Source organism: Pituophis catenifer, unplaced genomic scaffold (genome assembly GCF_029215685.1).
Source record: "Pituophis catenifer annectens isolate HBS135680 unplaced genomic scaffold, rPitCat1.0.hap2 SCAF_4, whole genome shotgun sequence".
NCBI lineage: Eukaryota > Metazoa > Chordata > Lepidosauria > Squamata > Colubridae > Pituophis > Pituophis catenifer.
In genome coordinates, this window is record NW_027256884.1 from 85,028,124 (window position 1) to 85,054,291 (window position 26,168).

The 26,168-nt window shown below is 33.0% G+C and overlaps 1 protein-coding gene across 1 annotated transcript; it reads left to right on the top strand.

Moving 5' to 3' along the window:
- Positions 1 to 1,559: 1,559 nt before the first annotated feature.
- On the top strand, positions 1,560 to 24,068 carry LIPI (lipase I). The gene is given in 11 exon segments (XM_070943586.1): positions 1,560 to 1,589; positions 1,591 to 1,672; positions 4,886 to 5,256; positions 6,831 to 6,939; positions 7,806 to 7,907; positions 8,923 to 9,012; positions 9,861 to 10,025; positions 12,900 to 12,995; positions 20,581 to 20,692; positions 22,328 to 22,501; positions 23,972 to 24,068. Coding segments are annotated over 11 exon segments (1,428 nt in total).
- The last annotated feature ends 2,100 nt before the right edge of the window (positions 24,069 to 26,168 follow it).

The following is a 26,168-nucleotide window of genomic DNA, read 5'->3' on the forward strand; positions in this document are numbered from 1 at the left end:
TACCAACATCTGTCTTTCCCCATTCCTTATAGTCCAGAAAAAGTAACACTCCACTGCCTGGTTTTGCTGATAAATGCTTCTCTTCTGACAGGATAGTATTGCCTCTTTGATTGCATACATTGATGATACAGTATAATTTGTTAATGCATCTTCTGAATCCTTTGTGCTCTGTGTATTAAGCAATTTTCTTTTGACTAGTTCTCTATTTCAGTCTATAGGCTGAATACTGAAATACAGTATTTAAGCATACTGTAGCTGGCTTTCCAAGTATAATTATTCTGAAAATCACACATTTAAATTTAGAAACATACCTTTTGATTTTTCTCTATTCTTTTCCTGAAGGTACTTTCTTTTGACAAGTTCTAGGGATTTTCCAAAAGAATGTCTTTCAGTCATCATAACTGACAAATATCTGGTCAAGAATTATGCAAATAGATTAGTGAGACAATATAAAAATAAATACATTTAATAAAATCAACAGGTTTCAATGAAATAGCATAAAGGTTCTCAGGTTAATATGAACTTTGCTGCACTGAAGATGCATTGTGTTAAAACTCCAATCATAACTGATGTTGACACTGTAGAAAGTGCAGAGAAGAGCAACAAAGATGATTAGGGGACTGAAGGATAAAACATATAAAGAACGGTTGCTGAAACTGGATATGTCTAGTCTCATGAAAAGAAGGATTAGGAGTGACATGATAGTATTCTGATATTTCAGGGGTTGCCACAAAGAAGAGGGAGTCAAACTATTCTCCAAAGCACCTGAGGGTAGAACAAGAATGAGAGGAAACTAATCAAGGAGAGAGGCAACTTAGAACTAAGGAGAAACTTCCTGACAGTTAGAAGAATTAATCAGTGGAACAATGATAAAATAAATAAAACAACGATAATCATTTCAAAACAAGAAGATAAAAAAATAAAGGATCAAGACTTACTATATTACTGTGAATTGTAAGGGGGAAAGCAACATAATGATCTGTTCTATCATTCTTGGTTTTAGTACTTATGTCATGTTAATTGGAATACCTAAATTCTTAGGTAGTAAGCTTATATTACTCATGTCAGACTTAAATAATATTAAAGGAGAAAACCACAAGCTTTTTTGAAAATAAGGAACCATTGTATTATTCAAGGGGGGGGGGAAGCTAAATTGCCAAATTGCTAATGTTGCAAATATCTGTATCATCTTTTATATTTTGAGTATTAAAATGGGTAGATGTTCAAAAAACATTCAATAATTAAATGAAATCAATTATTTTTGTAAATGGAAATTATTATATCTTCCTGTACTCTTTAAATGGCACAAAATATTGCCTGTTCACAGCAGATCAAGTACTGTAAAAGGCTGTATAAAATCTGGTTTTGAGAATCTGGAGGAAAGAACTTTTTGTGATTTAAAAGATATACAACTCCTCAGGAAAAGAAACTGCCTCGCCTATTTAAATTGGGAGGAGGAGCTGTAGGTTGCAAAAACTCTAAGACTGGACTTTAATCTGCCAAGTACTTCCTTCAGTGTACCACGCCTGTGGTGACGTTTAATTTAAGCAAAAATCAACATGTTACAAGGAAATAGCAGTACCATCCTTTCTATTGCATGCTGCTTTCCGAATACTCCCAATGTTGAGGTTGTGTTTTTTCATTTGTTTTGTGGCATACTGTGCGAGAGCAGGTAAGAAAGCCTGGAATGTTACCTCTGAACATTTTATCATAAACATAAGATACTCAAATTTTAAAAAGAAATAATGAATCATTGCCTTAAATACTAGTATGAAACTTGAAGTAAAAACACTTCTGAATAGAGTTAAAAGGTTTTTTAATGTAGAACAATTCAAGATATTTGAACCTCTATATAAAGATTTGTCAGATTAATTCTATATGGTTTCATTATTTCAGTTTAACGCAATAGGTTTTACAGTATTAGATCAGAAGCATGGAGAAGGTGTTACATTTTCTAATATCTTGAGTTAAAAGGACATACTGTAAGCTTGAAAAGTTATTCACTAGATTCACAATGTACTAAACCATATTATTGGTTTGGACTTAACATGTTGAGCATTGTGTTATGTATTTATGAGTACTGCTGTCACCATTCATTAATTTGAATCGATACCCTACCCCAAGATAAGGACAGTTATATGAACTTATCTATCCTTTTGATTTGTAAACCATACTGCTTATTTTTCTGAGTCTAATCAATTATGTCTTATTCATTAAACTATGTTACATGTGACTGAAGACATTAGAGAAGATGTAACATGTTCATTAGTTTATATTATGTAAAAGACTTATAATTAGGAATTTAGTCAAAACTAGATTATACTGAGTATATTGAGGCTTGTTTTTAGGGTAGTGTACGCATTATTATAATAAATCATAAATAAAATAAAATCTCCCCTTTTACGAACCTGTAATCCCTATTCAGGGTAGAGTCATGCTTGATTCACAGAATTAATTGAAAAGCATTGTGAAATTTTGTATTGCTGTTGATTTATATTAGCATAATGGCATAGGTTAAGCTAGAAGACTAATTTATGTCCAAATGCAGCCTTTAACTGTCAGGCTGTCTTGTATTCATGTTTAGCCTCAAGGTATTATCTTATTTGAACAGAAATTGCAAGGGGAAAGGCTGAAGTAAAAGTAAAAATGACCTTTGGCTTTAACACCTGACCCTTCCTGCTATAAATACTAGCACAGCTTAAGTATATAAAAGTTAGGTTTCCACAGCAGTACTATATTACAGAGCTAATTTGTCTAAATGGCAGTGTAATAAACCAGCAGTAGCCATGCTTTGATGTTAACTACACATGGATCCCTGAAGCTATGTGAATTTTGGAGCAAGTGTTGGGAAGAATAAAAATAACTCATGTTGAACATTGGCACAGGAAATGTTTTTTGACATTTTATATTATGCTGCATTATTGTTTTATGATAATTTTTACATCATTAAATGTTTTATAAAATTTGAGGTACCCATTTGAGGTATCTTGGTTCAAAAATATTGCCGTATGATGCACTGTTTTGCCCAATTGAAGATTACAGAAACAAAAGTTGTAGTAGTATACAGAGAAAGTTGGTTGGTAAAATCGTCTGAGCAACTATCCTCAAAGGCATCCTGAGTAGAAGAATGCTAAAGAAAAGCTATATTGTAGTATGCTTGATTAGATGATCTGGGACTACCGTTGAAAATGATGGAAGATGTTTGCCTGTTAAAGAGCCAGCAGATTATTAATGAATTTTTGATCCTGAGAGCTCTGAGTATCAGCCAATAGCAAAAGCTTTTTTTTCTTAAACGTATAGTATTAAATAAGAGTAATACTAGTAATTAGGCCCCTGCAGGCCATACACACACGTTAGGCATACATCTTATCACATTTTTACAAAAACCTCGCTTAGTATTTTTACATTAGTTGAGAAATGGGAAACTGCTAAAGAATGACAAAAAATTGACAAAGTTGTAGCTGGTGAAACGTATCTTGCCTTGCTCTGACAAGGCTTATATCCAAACTGTATATTTTTTGTTGTTGTTTCTGAATAAAATAAGAAAAAATCTGGAAACTGATTTTTAATCTGTTCCTATGTTTTATTTAACTCATATTTGTATGCCCTTGATAATAGACAGTAAATGTAAACCTAATTATAGCCATAGAAAGGAAAAAAAGCTTTTGAAATATTTTGTAAAATATAACCAGAGTTTAGTAAAGTTCTGCCTAAGATTCATGTGTGCTTCAGATGTCAAGAGAGCACATCACCATTCTACTGCACTACTAATTAAAGCAACCACAAGAGAAATTAAACCAATTGTTAAAGCAGCTACATCATTTTTCAAGTTTGCACAGACACCTGAAAAAGATGTTTTAACAACCAAGAGGTGCTCCGCTTGTGATAGTCTTGGTTGCACTGGAACTTTTTCAGTGGTGCTTTTGAAGTTATTGTATTATTGTAGCACTGGGGAAAACTGTTGTACTTACACACCTTGTGTCATTCTGCAATTGTCCATGATTTCTGATTTGAAAAAGCCCTATGGAAGGAGTTTTGTTGTTTTTTTTCTCATGGAGGTACGTGTGGAAAGGTCGGTAAACTGCAGACTACAAGAGCTATTATTGTACTACCAGAGAGAGAACATTCCAAAACAATCTTTACTATTAATGATGAAGATGCAAGACTCTGCATGTCATCAGTAGCAATTTCACAAGGTTTCCTTCTTTAGAAAAATAAAAAAAACCAAAACATTCAGTTAAATTCTAGAGAAGATAAGGTTACTTGACAATTCATTAACATCAGATACTTCTTGACAGTTTATTCAGTCCTCATGCCAAAGATTTGAGCATTTCTGTGGAACTTTTTATTTTTTTAAGAGTTATACCTGTTTATTCTTGTATGTGTTTCCCATGCTAGGTAATGAGGGGGCTGAACTCAATTCTTTCAAATCATGTTCTGGAATCAACAAATCAGAATTGCTTTCACCCAGAACAAACAGAATAAATTAAGTGTTTTCAAAATCCTGGATCTAATCCTTAAAGCCTGTTAAACAATTTTTAAGAGACCTAAAATTGCTAAGAGCATTTTTTTTGTTAATAATGATGTTATTCTGTAGTATTTTATAAGTTTTTGAAATTTAATTTAAAAAAAAGGATAAACAAAGAATAATTGGATGAACTCAGCCCAATTATGTCTGATTTATCTCTTTTCAGCATAAAATTTGTACTTAGATTTGGTCTTTTATAAACCAGGAATTCTGATCTGAATTTATTGTGTTGGTGAAGTTAAATAAAATATTCTTATTTAAGATTCCATAAACGTCTTGCAGAAAAATGCAATGCAATGTGATCTTTAAAAATCATATTGATCAAATGTTTCTTTTATTTATATTTTACAAATTTAGGTCAAGAATGTCCTAAATTCACAGATCTTAATTTTGGCAATGCTGTGATTGGCACAGATCTGAAGGTGAAACTGCTTTTGTACACACGAAGAAATAAAGACTGTGCTGAGCTTCTTGATGAACATAATATAACAACTTCTACACATTTTAATGTAACCAAGAATATTGTCGTTATCATCCATGGGTATAGATTTACAGGTTCTCCTCCAACATGGATTGATACAATTAAAAATCTTCTGCTTGAAAAACAAGACTTCAACATCATTATAGTAGATTGGAATCGGGGTGCAACAACAGTGAATTATTTTAGTGCTGTTTCTAGTGCGAAGAATGTAGTACCCAGTTTAACACATCTTATTGATCAAATGTTGGTAAGAAAGTTATATATAATACTGATATTAGAGAAAGATTCATCTACTTGCCCAGTTAACTCTATCAGGTTGATTGTACTGTATATTCATTGTTGTTTCTTGTAAAAATAGAGAGTTCTGGGCTATAATAGGGGATCATTATCTACTTTATATACAATGCTTTTGTATTCTTGTGGAAAATGCATGAGCATGTATTCAGACTGTTATGAGCAATGCTTATACAACTACAGTATAAAGTATATTTGGTCTAGTGGTTAAGGTACTAGAATAGAACTCAGAAGATTTTGAGTTCTAGTCCCACATTAGCCATGAAAGCCAGCTGGGTGACCTTGGGCCACAAGGGCATTGTTGTGGGGACAATAGGAGGAGGAAGGTGTGTTGGATATGTGCACCAATTTGGGTTATTTGTAAAAATACTAAAAGTGGGATATAAATAAATCAATCTGTTCTGTTACATGCCATTTCTAAATGGTTGTGCAAACTGTAGATGTGTGATCATTGCAAGAGTAACATGTGGACATTCGTTATTTTCACTTATTTATAAATAAAATGTGTTTTAAAATAAAACACATAAAATAAAAATTAGTCTCCAAACTGCAAACATCAGTTGTGTCTGCTTTATGTTTGTGAAGTTCTGAAATGACTGTCATAGAATTTTATTATGATAGAAAAATAATGTGAATAGACAGAGCATAGCTAAGTGATGTTGGGTATTAAAAACTTTAGCTTCTTTTATGGCTGGGAAACTTGAAAACTCCAACCATGAAAAATGTTAAAATGTAACAAGATTCATAAATTATATGTCTGTATATATAGCACTTACTACCATGTTGTAGTTGTTCCTAGGTTTCCAAGGAATAATTTAATTTCAGATGGCAGCCTTGTTGGCAATGCCATAGAAGGCTAACTCCACATTATCGAATCAGAATTACTTTACTGAAATACATAGATACAAATTTCTTTGTGTAGACTGTTTCATTTCCTTGTATTAGAAATCAAGCTCTACTTTTCTGAAAGCTTTTTTTCCACTTTATGATACAAATTAATTTATTATACATGCACAATCACTAATCAGGATTAGATTATAACAGTAGCATTTCATTTTCTTTTTCCAAAAACAATTCATTTGTGTTCAACTACATACAGTGAAATGTGCAAATCCTTATGCCACTTACAAATATTTCTGCTGTTCTCCATGAGCTGATGATGATTTGGAGTGCTTCTGGATAGGATGTAATCTATGTGGTACTATCACAAAATTTACCTCAATCTGTTGTAGTGTGTAAGGGGGGGGGGAAATGAGGTCATATTGATGTGTTATAGTTTTATTTATAAACTAACACAGCACATTTCTGAGATGAAATATGCAATAGACTTGGCCTTACTGCTGCAGTTTCATATTTTTATTCTGAAGTTATTTAATTGTTCTTTAAAATCTTTGGATATACAGTATAACATATTGGCAGGATGGGAATGTAAGGAACTAGAATAAATTTTGTTTGAATTTCCTAATTATATCAAATATTCTATGATTTACATTTCTATAACCCTCTTTCCATAACTTCCCCCCACAGGAAAATGGTGTTGCTGTTGATTCTATTTATATGATTGGTGTAAGTCTTGGGGCTCATATAGCTGGATTTGTTGGGAAAAAATATAATGGGAAAATTGGAAGAATTACAGGTGAGGCTTACAAACTGAATAAACTTCAAACAGTTCTTCCAGGTTGAATTTTAGAAGCTGGCTAGATTTAGCAAGTTTGGAGCATGTTTTATAGCAGAATTCTTTCATATAAAGTATTGCAATTGGAATCTATTTTCACACTCTTTTACAAATGAAAACAAAAACAACGATTCTGCAACTGAGCAATGTCACTACACATTTCTATTAACAAGAAAAGCACAGGAATGTTGTTTGAGAGATGTATGATCTGCTCTAGACATTGCTATGCCTGCTTGCCAGTTTTAGGGCTTTTCACAATGGCCATATATATCACAAGTTCACAAACTGTACTTGACTAATGGCTCAGAGAAATGGCCAAGAAAACCTTCCAAATATCTGCTATTTAATACATTACTATAGTTTGTTAGAGACATCAGTGCATTGGTTTAAATGAAAATATCCTTTAAATTAGGCTGTATCTCTGTAAATTAGGCTGTAGTGTAATGTGAAACCAATGGAGGTAATTTGGACCTAAGTTCCTGATCGCTGAACAAACCTTTAATCTCTTCATAAAATGATGTTATGTCATGCTTTCTAACATGATGTTTCTATCAGTGTGGACATTGTAAAAACTTTCCATGTAAAATTGCAACTTGTCTTTTTCCTTAGTGTCTCCTTAGTAATATCTCCATACGTATATATTAATTAGATTGCTGCCACTATATTTAAGATTTAGACTGTTAGGAAGGGGAGGGCTAATGAGAAGTTTACCTATCCTCTAAATAATGACTTTGTTTTGTTGTTAATATTGTGTTACTTATAGTAATTACATTTAAACAATGCTTGCATATTTTTCCTATGAGGTCTACTTTGAATCTGCTCTTTAGGTCTTGACCCAGCAGGTCCATTATTTGCCAGAAAGCTGGCTGATGAGAGACTGGATCATACTGATGCCCAGTTTGTGGATGTCATTCATTCTGATACTGATGGTAATTATTACACATTTGGATCTTGAGCATTCTGTTTTTGAATGATTCCCTCTCACCCCACTTCACTTCCTGGTATGATTCCACTAGAATCTGTACATATTTATGAGAGAATAAGTTCCATCTCAAAATACATACTTTTGGCCAGGATGTATGCAATTATTATGACTGGAATCCAAATAGGTATTTAGGATATGCTAAAAGGCTTGTGCTTAAAGATTTGGCAAAAATGCAGTCAGAACTTTTTCATTTGTCTCTGAATTGCAGACTTTCCTGATACAGAAAAAGTTATTTTCTAAACTACAGTTCCACATTGGAGCAGCTATTTTTTAAAATATCAATTCAAAATATATTTCTTACAGCAGGTATAAATTGTTTAAGTTCATTAGACACTTTAACCCAGCTAATAATGCCAGTGGGTTTAGTAATAATTCTAATTATGAACAGAGGATAAACCCCACATTATAATATTTGTTTAAAAATCCTGTTTTTCAGTTCAAAAAGTATTGTTTAAACTCATGATGGTATTGTCTACAGTAAGATATTAAAGTTCTTTTAAAAATATTAACGACAAAGGGAAAAAATCAATTTAGCATTGACATTTAAAAGGAAATTCCCTTTTATATAATATTACAGCTAAGATATAAAATTACAAATTTGAAAGTAAATTCATCATTTGAGCAAATATTTGAGCAAATATTGGGACATCACCTTGATGCTTGTAGATTCCATTTTCATCTCCTAACCAAGCTCCTTGAAGCGATCAGTTCCTTATTTTATGACTAATTTCAATGAAACATTTAGAATTCCTGTGATGTAGATTAATGATCATTATAAATATCAGTGTTTTAGTAATACACATCCTTAGCTCTTTGATATCTTAATGCTATTATTTAAATTTTTATTACTTTTAATGCTTTTACAAATATGTGAGAGATTAAGCTCTAATTTTTTGTGGGCAGGAGTATTGGTTAAGATGGTTTATTTATTTTTTCTTCACTATGTATTTCATTGTTAGGTTTTGGTCTCAAGGAGTCTTTAGGAAACATTGATTTCTATCCAAATGGAGGAATAGATCAGCCTGGATGTCCAAAGACAATACTTAGTGGTAAATATAGATAAATTAATTATTACAGGAATTTGTTGAGGGGTTTAATTGTAGTGAAGTCATTCATTCATTCATGAAGGCAATTATGTTAGTGTACTTTTTTTAAAAAAATTACAATTTTGTATAGAATCAGATTTACCCATTCAGTAATTTTTAGTATGCTTTTAAACTGTTCATTGAATCCTGCTCTTGAGTGCTAAATCTAGATTGTTCAGGCTTATACTAGGATTTAAATTTTAAAATATGAGTAAGTTTCCTTTTTTGCCCAGGAAGGACAGAAAGCCCTATTGTAGTTAGAACCAGTGGTGGGTTGCTCCCGGTTCTGTCTGGTTCTATAGAACCGGTAGTAAAACCGGAAAGAGGCTCCACCCTCCTGGCACAATGACATCATTGGTGATCTGGGTATGCGCAGAAGAACCGGTAATAAAGGTAAGAGGAACCCATCCCTGGTTAGAACACATGCTTAGAAATCAATTTGTACAAAATCTCTAGGTATTCTTGTTTGGACCTTGCTTGGAAAATGTTGGGAGAGCAAAATAAGCAACTCGAGAAGGGAAAAGGAAGAATAGGGGACTTAACTGCAGAAAATAGTCATGAAGTAAAAGGCAAAGAGTCATTCTCTACTCTTGTGTTTTAAGGGGAGATCTGTGCTGGATTTTTTGGTAGCTGTGTAGAAATGTTTTTTCCAGAATGTAATTTAATATAATTCCAGTTTAAGCTATAGTTAGGAGTTTCTGGGGAGTCTCCCATTCAAGTATTAACTAGCAACTACTGCTAATTTTGAAATGCTGCTGCTATTCTATTTTGTGAAAAACAGAACATAATTACATAGTCTTTGATTCTTCTAGGATCATCTTATTTCAAATGTGATCATCAGAGATCTGTTTTTTTGTATATGTCATCTTTACAACATAACTGTGATATAACTGCATATCCTTGTGAATCGTATAAGGATTACAGGAATGGAAAATGTGTGAGCTGTAATTTTAAATCTCTTCCATGCCCAATAGTAGGTAAGTGTAATGTGTTTCAGATAATATTTTATGGAGACTTTTTTTGATAGCATTCTACAGTATATAGAACTTTGTAATGTAATGCTTTTTAAATCTGATACAGTGAAAAATTCTAGGAATAAAGCTATCCAGTTTATTTGGCAGAAAGAAAACTGGAGTCATGTATGTTTTTGTCTGTTTTAAACTTTAGAACAAATATTATATAAATATTATATTAAAAATGAATATAGTACCAAAGTCACTGCGCTGCATAAGATATCTTCATTTAACTCTCATCTCCAGTTTCTAGTAGAGCCAGTTTGGTCTAATGCTTAAAGCACCAGGCTGGAAAGCAGGAGATTGTGAGTTCAAGGCCCGCCTTAGCCATGAAAGCCAGCTGGCCCAGTCATCCCCTCAGCTTAAATCACCTCACAGTTGTTCTCGTGGGGGAAATAGAAGGAGGAAGGTGTGTTAGATATGTTTGCTACCTGGAGTTATTTGTAAAAAGACAGGATACAAATAAAGAAATAAAATAAAATATCTCCCAATAAATCATTAGGCTATCTGTGTCTTAAACAGGATTAGCCCTTCTTAGATGGGAGTAAAAGATAAACAGATATCTTAATTTTCAAACTCAGCTTTCTGAATTATTTATAAAACATTCCCAACTATTTCTTAGCTGTTAACTTCATTTAAAAAAGAGACATTTAGAAACAATTACCAAGAAAGTTTTTCCATTAACTACAATTATTATTTTCAGGTTCTACACATTTATTTTTAGGTTAGTATTTGAATGTATTGTAGGTGATCCCTGGTGCACGTGATGAGGGAATAACAATGATGCTGAGAATGGAAATTCCAAAACATCAAGTTATCATTACTAACTGTTTTTAAACTTGACATTATCTTTCCAAAATATATAAGATTTTAGGCAAAGAATATGTTGTAATATCTCACAATAGCAATAGCACTTAGACTTATATACTTAGCAATAGCACTACTTCACAGTAAAAGTATTGAGTTATTTTGGTGTGTTTTAGATGTCATCATATTCTGTTGTTCCTATACGTAACAGGATGAGGAAAAAGTTGATAATTATTTTCTTCGTAGAAGAAAACGTATATGTTCCATATTTCTTCCATTTCAAGCAATGTACAATAAGGTTTTACCCATATGTTTCTGATACTGCATCAGAATCAAAGGGTGAATGTCAATTTGGCTATTGTGGAAACCGAGTTCTTCATGGTTAATTTTACTCCAAAGGAAGAGTCAGAAATTGTAATTTTTAAGCTGGGAGACTTGATGGAATCTTAAAATTTATTTCCAAAACTGGAAGCCTCCATATCACACCACCATAAGAGTGAAAGATAGCTTAAGAGAAATGGATATCTCTAAAGTTTCCTGTTGCAAATGAATTAAAAAATATATATGTAGATGCCTGAAATATATCCTAAAAGAAATAAAAATGAAACAGGTGCACTATTTGTAAATCATCATGCAAAAAAAATACATTTTTTAAAATGACTATCATTATGCTTTAAAAGAATTAAGTATTAATTCTTAAATATACAAATAAACACACTGATTTGGTGTCATATTTTACTTGCAAGGTGTATGAGTACTTGAAGTCCTACTGGTACATGACCAAGCTGCATCCAGGATTGCCTTCAGCTATAGTAGGCAGATTCCCTTCCTGAAGACATTCTGCATTATGTGAATAGAAGCTAGGATCCATTAAATGGATTTATACTATTTACATATTCTAGATATATTTTACGTGAGGAATGGCTGATGAAACTTACATTATTAAATATTCTGTCATCCTGATCAAAAATTGTTTTGGCTCTCTCTGTTGATTGTAAAAACCCAGGGGGACTTTGTTGCACCTTGGTCATATTTTACTTCATATTAAACCAGAAATCCTAATATTATAAATCACAGCTGAAAGAACAGTTTACTAACACAGATTACTTCTGCTTTTCTGAAAAGAAAATTAGAAAAATAGATCAGGAGTAATAATACTTTAAACTGGCTTAGGACCATATCTTGTTTCAATGCTGTTATTTCTGTATATTTGTTTAGCTGCTCAAATGAAGAGACCAATAATAACACATGCAAATTATCTATGTGCACTGACAGAATGCTTGATCTAGTTGTCATTTCATTACTGCCATCCATGATGTTGTAATATAAACCTGATCAGTCAGTTTGCTTGCTGAATGAATCATTAAAAAAGCACTCATACTTTCAGATGAATTTCTATACTACTTTCTTTTCCTTATTCAAATTTCATTTCTTCATAGCTTTCAACTAATTCATAGTATTATGTGGGATCTTTCTAAAACTAGATAAGTGAGATTGTGAGCAGGTTTGTTAAGCTCAAACAGACAAAACAGAGCACACAATCCAATATATTTATTTACTTTGTTTATTCATAACATTTCTAAAATGGAAAAGGTTTAGCTTCTCTTTCAGCCATGCAGTAGTAATCAATCACTTGCCCTCCCAACAACTTCTAACTTATGAAAAGAGTAGAATATGGCACGTTGATTTATGGTCTAATTGTTTTACCAATCAAAAATCAATTGCCTGCCTTCCTGCCTGCAATAGCAATGCTTCTGCTGCTAGGTCAGTGTGCTGTCTGAAGCTATTGCTTAATATAACATTATTACTATGGTAAATTTGCAAAAGAGTTAATCAAGAGCTTCACTTAAAATCTAGCTGATAACTTCTCATAACTAACAGAACTTTTGTCTTCTGGTATAGAACTGTAACACTTAAATATTTTTATTATATTCTGAGAAAGTTAATTTCATGGAGCATCATAAAATAAAATATCTTTAGTATGTTTTGCATTTGTTTGTTTATTTTGTATTTAATATATTTCAATTCCAGGATATTATGCTGATAAATGGAAGGATCATTTACTTGAAAAGAATCTTCCCATGACAACAGCTTACTTTGATACTTCAGACAAAGACCCATTTTGCAGTAAGTCATTAACTATTTTCCATGCATCTACTTCAGCTTTCTTTTTTTTTCCTGCTATGGAAAGAGATAGGAGGAAAAAACCAAGTGCATTTTACTGTCCAGATAACTTGACATATACTCGATTAAACTTAGTTTTTTATTACAGTTTTATTTATGAAATAGTATAATGCTGAAAAGATCTATGTGCTTGAAGAAAAATGTTAAAAACAGGAAATTATCTGGGCAACCTAGTAAAGGATGACAAATGAGCTGATAAAAAATGAGAAAGAGATGGATTTATATTAGATAATAACAAAATGAATGTCAAGAAAAGAAGTATAATGAAACAGAGAATTTAGTAAATATTTACTACCATGCATTATAAAAGGTCCATATGAGATCTGTACTAGTGTCTCTTACAAATAGAGCTGTGTGTGTTTCTGTATGTGTCTGTGTTGATGTTTTCAACTGATAATTAAATAACCACTGTCACATGTAAATGCCTTATTCTCTAATATGTAAATAGTATATGAACGGGATATCAGGGGTTAATTTATTCTTCACTTCTTAATGTATTCATATTTTACCACTCCCATACCTAGCTCCACCCATTGTATATATAAGGAGCTGCACACACTCTCTTCTTTGCTTCTATCTGTGAATATTCAGTGAATATAGAATGCCTTATGTAAATAAAAGAAAATATATTTGAACTCTTAACTCTCATATAATTTATTGAGTCTGATCCTGAAAATATCGCAACAAGCTGGTAGCAGAGGATGGTTGAATTGACTCAATAAAAACTTAAATATGTCTAAGAGAGATAGGCCCAACACCAGGGCATACAGCAAAGAAATGGAAACGGATCAAGAAATAATAGATGAGTCCACAAATGCAATTTCGAGAGAATCTGAAGAATACACAACTGAAGACGAAGAAATAATAGATGAAGATGATGACCGAGAGGAAATTAAAATAGAAAACAACGAACTCGGGTCAGAAATATTAAAACTGTTAAAGAGCCAGAAAAACAATGAAAGTCTCATCGCGAACCTCCAAGACATGTTGAAAAACAGCGGAGCAGCGAGAGAGAAGCACATCGCTACCGAAAAGTCAAAAGACTCAAAAATAGTAAGTGATACGACTACAGAAAAGAATGTTATAAAGAAGAAAAACGGTGATCCCGCGCAAAATTTTGAATGGCAGCCATCTTGGTTTCAACAGACCTCCAGAGTGAGCGAGGCAGAGCCAATCAGAAAACTAGATTCAAAACTTCTGGCGCGAAAGGCACTACTAGATAATGAAAACGAAAAAGAAAAATCAAACACCTCAGAAGAATCAGAATCAGAAAGTGAAGGTGATTCAACAGATACTCAAATAAAGTCAGCAATGAAGACGCTTTTTGCTGCATTTGGACCAAAACTAAAAATTACCAAAAAGTCAACCAGAAAACAAACGAGCAAGCCAACGTCTCAAAATCTACCCGCTCCCATCCTGACGACGAGAGCACCGACGCCTGAACCAAGAGAGCCCTGCAAATACCGTCCCACACCGCAGACCGATGCAAGCACCAATGCTCTCAAGAGAAGAAAAAGAACAACCGCCATCGTCAGAACCCCTAAGATCGAGCCGGAGACTGATTCATCTGAGGAGGAGCTGAACGAGCGAGCCGCAACGACGAGAACCTCTCACGACGACTCCAGGAACGAAATGAGCAACGCGCATGCGCGAGACTACACAGACGGCCCGGGAAGACATGAGTTGCTGAAAGGACCCTGCAGACTCGTCGCGAGCATTCCCACGCCGTTCTGTAATTTCCACCATTTACAAGACCACGGACTACCTCCGGTTGTAAGTAATGGACCTAATAATGTCGGAAACTTGCCCAGTGACTTCCCAAAGCTGAGAATAGATGGCATTAATTTACAAGAATGGTATCAGCAGCTCCAGGTTGTCTTTATGAAAGAAAACTTACTGTTTTTCATCACTAATCCCCCCAAAAGACCTTGGACTTTAAAGTTAGACTGCTTACACCATAGAGCATTTTTCTTATTAATTTCTAGTGTATCTCCTGCCATGTATCACAGCATTAAGCAAAATCTGACTGTCTCAGAAATTATTCAATGCATGTTCAATTTGTTTCACAGTGATAGTGTAGCTACCACCACAAGAATGTCTAAAGATTTCTTTTCTTCTAGGATAAAACCAGGGGTTTCCATAAGTGAACATTTAATATCTTTAAACAAAATAAGAGCTGAACTGCATTTAAGGGGGGAGGTGATTTCAGACCAAACAATGAAAAGTGTTATCATCAACTCACTTGACCCATCATGGGACAATTATATGTCACATTTAGACACAATCAATCTAGGATACTTATCCATAGAAAGTCTATCCAATAAGTTAATAGCTGAAGACAATTCAAGGAAGAGTCGCTCTAACAATCACATAGAACACAAACCATATAGAAAAGTAGCTTTCCAAGAAAGATGTAATGAAACATTCAGATGCCACAATTGTGGATCCAGGGAACACAATAGAAGGGATTGTCCCAAAATTCCAAAAGAAAGACATAGGTCAGAACACAGAAACAAATACACCTATAGACAGTCTTCCATTGATAGACATAGATATAGAAGCCCACCAAATTACAAAGAGTATAGAGGGGGCAGAGATAATTCAAAGGACAGAAAATCTGGTTCACTAAATGGACTAAACAAGCAAGACAACACTAACATACAGCAAACTGAGGATAATAATTGGCTTATTGATTCTGGAGCAACCAATCATACCACTAATAATAAAAATATATTATCTTCATTTATAGAAGATAAATTTGTAATAAAGGTAGCTAACCAAGAAAAGATCAAAGTATTAGGTAGAGGGAATGTAACCTTACCTGGTCTAGGAAAAATAGAGGGGGTATTATTGATACCTGAGATACCTCATAACATATTAAGTGCCATAAAACTAAGCAGAGATTCTGATATTAATATTGTGTTTTCAAAAGGAAAAGCAACTTTGGAGAAAAATAAAACAGATATAGGTACAGTGATGATTAAAGGAGGCCTACCTTATTTAATAACTAAGGAGAAATGGTTACACAACATTGATTCAAATATGGAAGATTGTATTGAACCAGATAATGGAAATATTAGCAACAGTGACAATGATGAATGTAAGATAGATCATGATAACAAGGATGCACATAATGAAAAAAAAACCAAAAATAGGTAAGCCAATTCATGATGAGTGTGCTCATGTCTTACATAGGAAGTTAGGACATGCCAGTTTTCCTGTAGTACAGAAAATGACTGAACACGCAGAAGGTGTTAAAATAAAAAATTGTGAAAACTATTTGGAATGCTCAGTATGTAAATCTACAAAACTAAAAACTAGTCCCAGGCCTAGAAAATCAACAAGGTCAACTAACAAAATTTTTGATTTAGTACACATGGACCTGGTTGGTCCACTAACTCCATCAATCATTTATAAAAAAACATTACTTCTTGACTATTGTGGATGACTATAGTCGCTATGGATTTGTTTACACATTAAAACACAAAGATGAGACCTTTCAGAAATTTAAAGAGTTTTACAAACGCGTAGAAACACAACACAATATCAAAATAAAACAAATCATGACAGATAGGGGATGTGAATTCATGTCTAAGGAATTCTCCCAATGGCTGAAGGACAAAGGAATGTTACATTACACATCTAGCCCATTTTCCGCGTTCCAGAACGGAATTGTAGAGAGGAAGAACTCAACATTACAAACCATGATTAGATGCACATTGGAAGATGCTGGCTTAAGCAAACAATTCTGGTCAGAAGCCCTACAATATTCCAATTACACACAAAATAGAACTTGGTCCAGCATTGTAAACAAGACACCATATGAAGTGATGTATAATAGGAAACCAAAATTAGCACACATGCACATATTTGGAGTCACCGCAGACGTACACATACCTAAACAATTAAGAAGAAAGGGAGAAAATGTGTCTAGAAGACTTAGATTTATGGGATATGAGACAGGTACAAAAGGATACAGATTCATTGATAATAATAACAAATTTATAGTTTCCAGAACAGCTGTGTTTCATGAACAGGCCAACTGGTCTAAAATACATCTTAATGAAATATTCCCAAGCAACAACACAGATACAAAATCCCAAGAGAAAAGAACTGTAGAAAAACAAAATGACAACAAACATAGAAACAAAACTAAAACATGGACAAACAGTCAACACAAAATAAAAACAGATACATTAACAAAAAAGGAAGCAAGATACTTGCATGACAATAATAGTAAACCTGAGAAAACAATTAGAAACACTAGAAACCAAATGCCAAACAAATACAAAGATTATATAATGCATATGGATGGAGAATCAACGACACCTAACACATATGAGGAAGTGTTAAAACTCCCTCCTAAAGAAAAAGAAAAGTGGGAATTAGCAATGGCAAAAGAGATGGAAAATTTACAAGGATTAAATGTATTTACACCTGCAATTGCACCAAAGGACAAAACAATTATTGGCACTAGGTGGATATATAAAATTAAAAATTTAGAGGGAGGCAATACTCTATACAAGGCTAGATTAGTTGCACAAGGTTATGCACAGAAATATCCAGAGGACTATACTGACACATACTCCCCCACAGTAAGAACTGAAAGTGTCAAAACGGCTCTAGTTGTAGCATCAGCACTCAATCTCGATGTATTCCAGTATGACATACAGACTGCGTATTTACACGCAAAATTAGATAAGGAAATATATGTAAGAGCACCTCACAGTCAATACACAAACAAGAATGAGATTTGGTTATTAAACAAAAGTTTATATGGGTTAAAACAATCTGGTAAACAATGGTATGATTGTTTAGTGAAAGTACTTAAAACTATGGAATTCAATGCTACTACTGCTGATAATTGTTTCTTTGTTAAAAAGGGTAATGATCACATAGAATTTGTATTGATCTATGTGGACGACATTTTATATATAGGTAAACATAAAGAAAGAAGAGAAACATTTGTAACAAAGTTAAATGAACATTTCTCATTGAAATCTTTAGGCAAAGTAAATAAGTATCTTGGTGTTCAAATTAGTAAAACTAGAAGGGGATTCAAGCTTTCTCAGAAAGATAAGATCATAGAACTCTTGAACAAATGTAATCTAAGTGATGCAAAACCCTGTGACACTCCAATGCAAACTGATTTCCTAAGAAATGCTGATGAATCATCCCCTGAATTCAAAGATAACACGTTCTATAGATCTATCATAGGCTCACTTCTTTACATTTCTAATTGGACAAGACCTGATATCGCTTTACCCCTCAATTTATTGTCCAGACATGTCAGCAAACCAACAATGTATCATTGGGAAGCTGTTAAAAGAATATTAAGATATTTAAAAAATACTTTAGATTTTTGCTTAATGTTAGAACCTAATAATATCAAGGAACCGAAACTCACATGTTACGCAGATGCAGATTGGGCTGGAGACACTTCATGCAGAAAAAGTACATCTGGTTACTTATTTCTCCTAAACGGTTGTCCAGTTTACTGGTACACTGGCAAACAAGATTTAGTGGCCACTTCAACGACAGAAGCGGAATATGTTTGTTTATCTAAAGCAGCAAATAACCTTGTATGGTTTAATGATCTAATTTCTGACGTTTGGAAAAAACCTGCCCTACCTTTTGTCATGCATGAAGACAATAAAGCAGCCATTGAAATATCTAGATCTGACGCCATTGGACAGAGATCTAGACATATAGACATAAAATTTAAACATGTGAGACAATTATCTCAAGTTGGATTTATTAAAGCAGTGCATTGTGAGACATCAGAACAACTAGCTGACATATTGACAAAGCCTTTGCCATCTAAACAACATAAATACTTGACTTCCAAGTTATATGTATTATATTGTTCTGAATCTGAATGTAATAGATGTAGCATATCGAATCGGCATTTAGAGGGGGATTTGTCACATGTAAATGCCTTATTCTCTAATATGTAAATAGTATATGAACGGGATATCAGGGGTTAATTTATTCTTCACTTCTTAATGTATTCATATTTTACCACTCCCATACCTAGCTCCACCCATTGTATATATAAGGAGCTGCACACACTCTCTTCTTTGCTTCTATCTGTGAATATTCAGTGAATATAGAATGCCTTATGTAAATAAAAGAAAATATATTTGAACTCTTAACTCTCATATAATTTATTGAGTCTGATCCTGAAAATATCGCAACAACCACATTCAAGGTCTTTGCAAGCTAAACAGAACTTGAAGCAGAGATAATAGTTCAGTATTAGGAAAATCATTAATTCTGGCTGACTGACATGACTAGAAGATGGATCTGCTTTGGAATCCTTTATGTAACTCTTTAGAGCGTCATATTTAAGTTAAATACAAAAGCATTATATTATTTGAAACATTTCATACTGCAAACCAGATTTCCATTTATTCTATTGTGCAATATCACAATATACTGTAGTCAGTTTTGTGCAGTGGCTAACTGCACAAAAAACTGCAGAGATTAGAAACTGGGAGACCGTGAGTTCTAGTCTTGCAAAGCCAGCTGGTTGACTTTGGGCCAGTTACTCTCTCTCTCTCGTCTAGGAAGCAGGCAATATATGGGTGTTATTACATATGGCTAGGAAAGTGTTATATTGACTATTGGCTATTTTGGATATGATAAAAAGTAATGCTATACTTTTTGCTTTGCATATAGAATTTTACTGATAATTGTGAACCCAACAAAAAAACCTGCATGGTTTTTAAAAACAAAAGACAAGAGATATTTAGTAGCAAGTGATAATTTAAATTTGAAAATTCAAAAGAATTTTAATACTAAATTTAGCTAAATTCAATGAAATCTAATTCATTGTAAGAATCCATATAGAGTTCAGATCAGTTGTTTAAATGCCTGTTGTAGAAGACTATTTTCCTTATGTTGTATACAATATATTTTATATAATGATATATCTTTCCAGAATGCTGTGGAAATGAAGTGACTGAATGTCTCATTCTTAGGAAATATGACTATGTTCTACGTTTACTATCACAAATGTAATACAGAATGAATAATTTTAAAAAATATTTTCCTAGTAAGTATAGCAACTATAGAATATAGAACAAAAAGAAGAAAAAATCCAGAATAAATAGCAAAAGACATCCATATCATCTGCTAATTTATAAGGGCATCAAATATAAGATTTATGTCATGATTAATTAGAGCATAATAATGTTACCTGCTATTTCACTTTGCTCCATCTTGCCATTAATGGGTATTTTGATCAATCTCAGTATAATAAAAAAAAAGGTTGCTGCTAAAAGAGGTACATTTTTCAATAAAATGGCTTAGCATGAAGCTGTTACATACTATGATGCAGCTAGCTCTGAAATGTATACATTATTCTGACATTCTAGCCCGGGAACATTTTCAGTATTCTCTTGATATATAACTTTCTGGCTTTGCTCTATAAATTCAAGTCCGTTTTCCAGGATTCTTCTTTTCCATTCTGAAAAAGAGGAAAATAAATCAAAATAAAATTACATTTTTTTTCTATCTCCTACAGTGTATCATTATTCTTTGGATATTATTACATGGAATAAAAGCACTAGGAGTGGTTTCATAAATATCAAAATAACAGATAATTCAGGAAATACAATAGAATCCAGAATTAATAGGTGAGATATATTTATTCATTTTGGTATTCTTTATGCAAAATAGTATCAGCTATAATTAGAACTAGTTTGAACAAAGATTAATAAAATGAGTAATTGATAAATGACTTTTGGATTGGAATGGAAATTTGAAAGTTAATATGCAAAGAAAAAAACATAATAGAGGTAGTCCTTCGTTAGCAACCATAGTTGGAACCAGTAGCTCTATCGTTAAGTGAAGTGGATGCAAAATGGGACATTACATGACTGTGACTATATTTTCTTTGTCCCTACTCTCCCAACCTTTGGAATTCCCCACCTTTTGATGTAGTTCTTAATCACAAAATTATTTTTGGAGCCAATTCTAGTATGACTAAAAAGGCCAAATTGTGTGTATGTTATTTATTAGTCTTATTTATATAGCTGCCAACCTCACAATCAAATTACTCTGGGTGGGATACAAAATTATACAATATAGTTGGGATGGATAGATATAATCTGAGAAAGGCAGTCCTTCAAATAATCCATGTAGAGCTTTAAACATCAAAATGTGCACCTTGAATTGAATTTAGAAACAGATTGGTTAACAATGCAGTTTGCCAAACAAAAGTATAAACATGTGTTTGTACGGAAACACATAACTGCCTGCTCTGTTGCATTCTGCATTCTGCAGTAGCTGACACTTCCAGATGTTCTTCATGGACAGCCTCATGTAGAGCACATTGCAATAGTCCAACCATGAGGCATGAGTGACTGTGAGTAGAGCCCCCTGATCTTGGAATGTAATATGCAGAATACGAAGTTGAGAGAATACTATTTCAGTCAGATTTTCTTTCTGTTTTCTAATTATGCTGTTTATTTTTGCTACCTGCCTAATATATATCAGGAAAGTGAGGAGGGGAAGGGGAGGGAAGGAAGACAACAGGAGGGAGAAAAAGAGAGTTTGCATTCAATTTACATAAGTTTATATCAGTAAATGCAAATTCAGAAATTGCTATTGTGTAAATACAAGGTATTTATAATAATAGTAAAATTCTTTATAAAAGAGGGTGCATTTGAAGGCTGAATTAAGTAGAAAAACCACTTATTTCAGTGTTCAATGGAAATATAAATTTAGCAGTGCCAAAGGAAGAATAAGAAAGTAGGTGGTGTAGGAGGCTGGAAGCGGTCATTGCAAGCTACTTCTTTCACTTCATGGTTATTTTTCACCAGACTGATACCAAAAGCCAGTGCTAATAGCCATAGCTGTCTGCCTACCTTACAGTATATGTACTAGGTAATTCAAAAGGAGAAGTTTTTGATAGGCACAATCCTGCTGCAGCAAAGATGGTGGTACATGTCTTTTCTTGTCTTCTGATCTCTTGTGGACAAATAAATGGCTAATTTTGCTTGTTCAGCCTTCAGCTGAGCAGCTTTAAGGTATAATAAGACATTTCGTAGATCAGTCCACAGTGCTGTTACAATCTGTACTGGAAATATTTGAGAATCCAGTTGTCAAAATATATTTCCTGCTGCTTCTGCCTGGACCAAGGTTTGTAGTCATTTCTATATTCTATTCTGATTTGTTTTTAAAAGATGTTTGGAACCCATTGCACGACACATTGAGTCTTATTTTATAAAGAGGCATACATTGAATAATTCTTGTTTTTTCTTCTTTAGTGATGCTGCTGTATTTCAGCAATATAGGCAAACAAAGATACTTGCTGGATTTTATCTGGATTTTGGAAACATTTCAGCAATTGCTTTGACATTTTCTACAAGGAGTACAGTGGGCCCCAAGTACAAGCTTAGAGTTCTCAAAATGAGATTAAAATCTCTCTCACATCCAGAAAGGTAACACAGATTGTCATTTTGTGATAGCTTCATGATCTGGAAAAAGAATTTAGGAAAAGAGCTGAACCACAAATCCTGTTGCTCAATGATAGCACTTACAGATGACAGAATAGTTTTAATTGAAGGCACTGTTTCTGAAAACTGAGGCAGAAAATAAGTACAGAATTTGCTAAAACTGCATCTGAGGGGAATATTTTCAGTACAGTGTCTGCCATGTGAGTGTAGGCCTGATAAAAATACTAATTTAAATAAGTTTTAAAATCTGTACCAAATTAAGACACAAATAGATAGAAAATATATAGATGTAAGGTAATATTCTAAGAATTACATTAATTTAATGCATGCCAACACTTTAGCTTAGAAGTTGAGAAAACCTGGAGAAGGAATATAATCTTACTGTCTTTTAAATTTATTTATATGTGAAATGTCTTAGAAATATATTTTTTTCTGTATATACAGTGGGGCCGAAAAAGCAGAACTACATCTGCAAGAATTCTTGATTATATTGATAGAGAATGTATAGTTCTATTGGTTGCTCCATCTCAGGAACAGTCATGGAAATCACTTCTCAAATAAAGACTGGTGCATATTATATAGAAATTAGTAGCTGGTTAAAAATTTATTTTGCTTGAAACAGAAATGCTTTTTCCCAGAATTGATTTCCCTTAATATTATTCAGCATATGCAATAAAATAATTGGTTATGCAATAAAATAATTGTTCCGACACTTAATTTATTAAAAAAAAGTTCTGAAATGTCAACCAGATAGCTTGTGATTAAGGTACACATATCTAAACTATAACACTTAGCTGTGGATGAGTATCCACAGCTGAGCTTTACCTATCTAATAGGTTTGGCTATTGAGTGATAATTAAAGACTTTTGCAAAGAGCAGTGGCTTTTACTCTAAAAGATTTGGGGGGGAAAGCATTTCTGAGAGTGTACAGACCAGTGTTTTCATATGTCTTTATATACGATTTGGAAAAAGTACAATATGGATTTTAAAAAATAACTTTGGATAATCATATCAAAAGGTAAAACAATTAAAGGTACAGGAATAAATAAGATTAAAATTTATTCCCATCTGTTTTGGACATGGTTTAGTATATTATTATTGTTGTTGTTGTTATTGTTAAATTTATTTGCTGCCTATCTTGCCATAAAATACAAAGAAATAAAAAGGAAGTTTAAAGAAAGTAAATGTAAAATAATAGAATACAACAAACAAGGAAAAAGAGAACAAAGAAAATAAATTAATAAGACTAATAAAAAAGATTGTGGGGAACAGAGAATGGGGGTGGGGGGAGATGAATCTGCTGTCATATATTATGCTGTATTATATTGGTAATACACTGAAAATCGGTCCTGGTTTCTCTTAAAAACACTGGTTAAATATAGGATGAATAATACTTATGGACAATAACAATAAAATACACTTTTTTTAATTGTATATTTTCTTCTCTCTGTACAGGATCCAGTTATGTAGATATGATTTAATACTTGTGGAAAATGTTGAAACAACTTTTACACCTATCCCATGCTATGAGATAAATGTGCAGGACAATTGATTATTTCAGGATATTGTATGCAAGAAATTAAAGAGAGCAACATGAACTGATAACAAGTTTAATTGGCTTCCTTCAAGACATTTAATTTGCCAATTTTATGACTACCTCTGAAGATCACAGAATGAACTTTTAAAAGAAATTCAAATATTTTTCATCTGCCTAGTTGCATATGTTAGCAATCAATTTCTAGTTAATAAGCACTCAGAGCTGTGAATTATTTTTTGAGAAGATTTCGATTTCAGTCTTATGCACAATGATGCTGACATACCATTGAAATTAACAGTAATAACTTCATCACTAAATGCAGGATCATAATACATTGAAATATATGTGCCAATGCTTTTATATTTGACAGATCTAACATCTTATTATATGAATATGAAATGCTACAGTTTAGAGAAATAGGTTCAAACCAGCATTTGGGCACATGAACAAGGATACTCATTAATGGGAGCATCTCAGTTCATAATGACAACCACAGGCTGGTAATAGCTTGCTAAATAGAAACTGAAATTGAATCAATTTAATAATATGCTTTATGAAACAGATGCAGCATAATTTGTAAATATCCAAAATACAGAAGCTACAGTTTAGGTCATCTTATTGATCCTAAAACACAAACAAACCATTTATTACAGCCAGTCTCTTGGTAGCATCACTCAAGACTCTAAGCAACAAAATTATTTGATATCTTCTAAAAACCACCTTTGCATGTTCAATAGGTGTAGCTGCTAACTATCTGCAAAATTTGTGCATATTGTTCGTATGCATAAGAAAGTATCTACCTCTTAACAGGTGAATAACTGGGCTGTATAATGATAGATATTATTTAGCATGTGAACTTTAATATTAATTTAAATAAAATATTTATTAAATCATAGAGCAAATAATGACAAATACCTTTATAATTAATACGAATGTTATATATATTTTATGTATGTTTCTTTCAAAGATCTCCATAGCAATTTTAAGAGATAAATCCATTGTGATGGGACCATCACTCACTGATAACACAAAGCAAAAAATTGAATCATTTTTTATTTTTGCTTTCTCTTCTAACTGCCATTATGGTCCTGTATACTGCACTATTCTCTAAAACTTTTATTTGGTGATGTACTTGCTGTGCTGTGCAAATCTTACCATTGTTATTTGTTTTATGTTTAGTATTATTTGTGAATCCGACAATTGTCAGTGTCATTGCCTGCTATAGATATACACATATGCACATATAGATCACAGACACACACACACACACACACACACACACACACACACACACACACACACATTGATACATGCCTAGATAGATATGGTACATTAATATCTATTGTTGAAATTAGCTTTGAGTTTTGAGGATAGATCAAGCAACTTTTCCATTAGAGTTAACAGCAAAAAAACCCCTAAATACAATAAACATATGCTATTATGCTGAAACTGAACAATGTCTTCACAGATTTACATTTGTGTGAAAGGCCACGTACAGACTTGTGAAGTTGAAAAACAAGGATATAATAATTTTCTTAATGAAGGTACTAGAGACAAAATTAATCAAGCCTCCAACATAACTGTTGATAAAGATGGGAATTCAGAGGGATTTCCATTTAAACATAATTTTAAAATTGTAAGCAATAGAAGCAATGTCTACTATTCAGGATATGAATAAAATTCTAGGAAATTTGAAAAAGATTCCCCCTAATGCTAGCACAAGGAATAACCTTTGAGATTAAAACAAGCAGACACAGGTCTACAAAATGAATCCATGATTATGGATGGAGGATTTTACCAGAAGCAAGAGCAAAGTGAGAAATATATATATATATATAGTTGAAATAGTTGAAATATTTAAACTGACCAGTTAAAGATCTGGCACAGTTTAAAAATGTACAGTATATAAGTACATGAGAAAAGTAAGTATAAAGGGAAATGGACAGTGAAGATTCACAGTGGATCACTCTGGGCCATTTCTTGAAGAAAATAGATCTAAGGGGGAAAATGTGAATCAAACAGCAGCTGCTTCTCGTGATAGATATCAAGAATTGCAATCTGCTTATGAATAGAGTGGCTGAGAGTTCCCTTTGATTGTTGTTGACCCTTATCTAA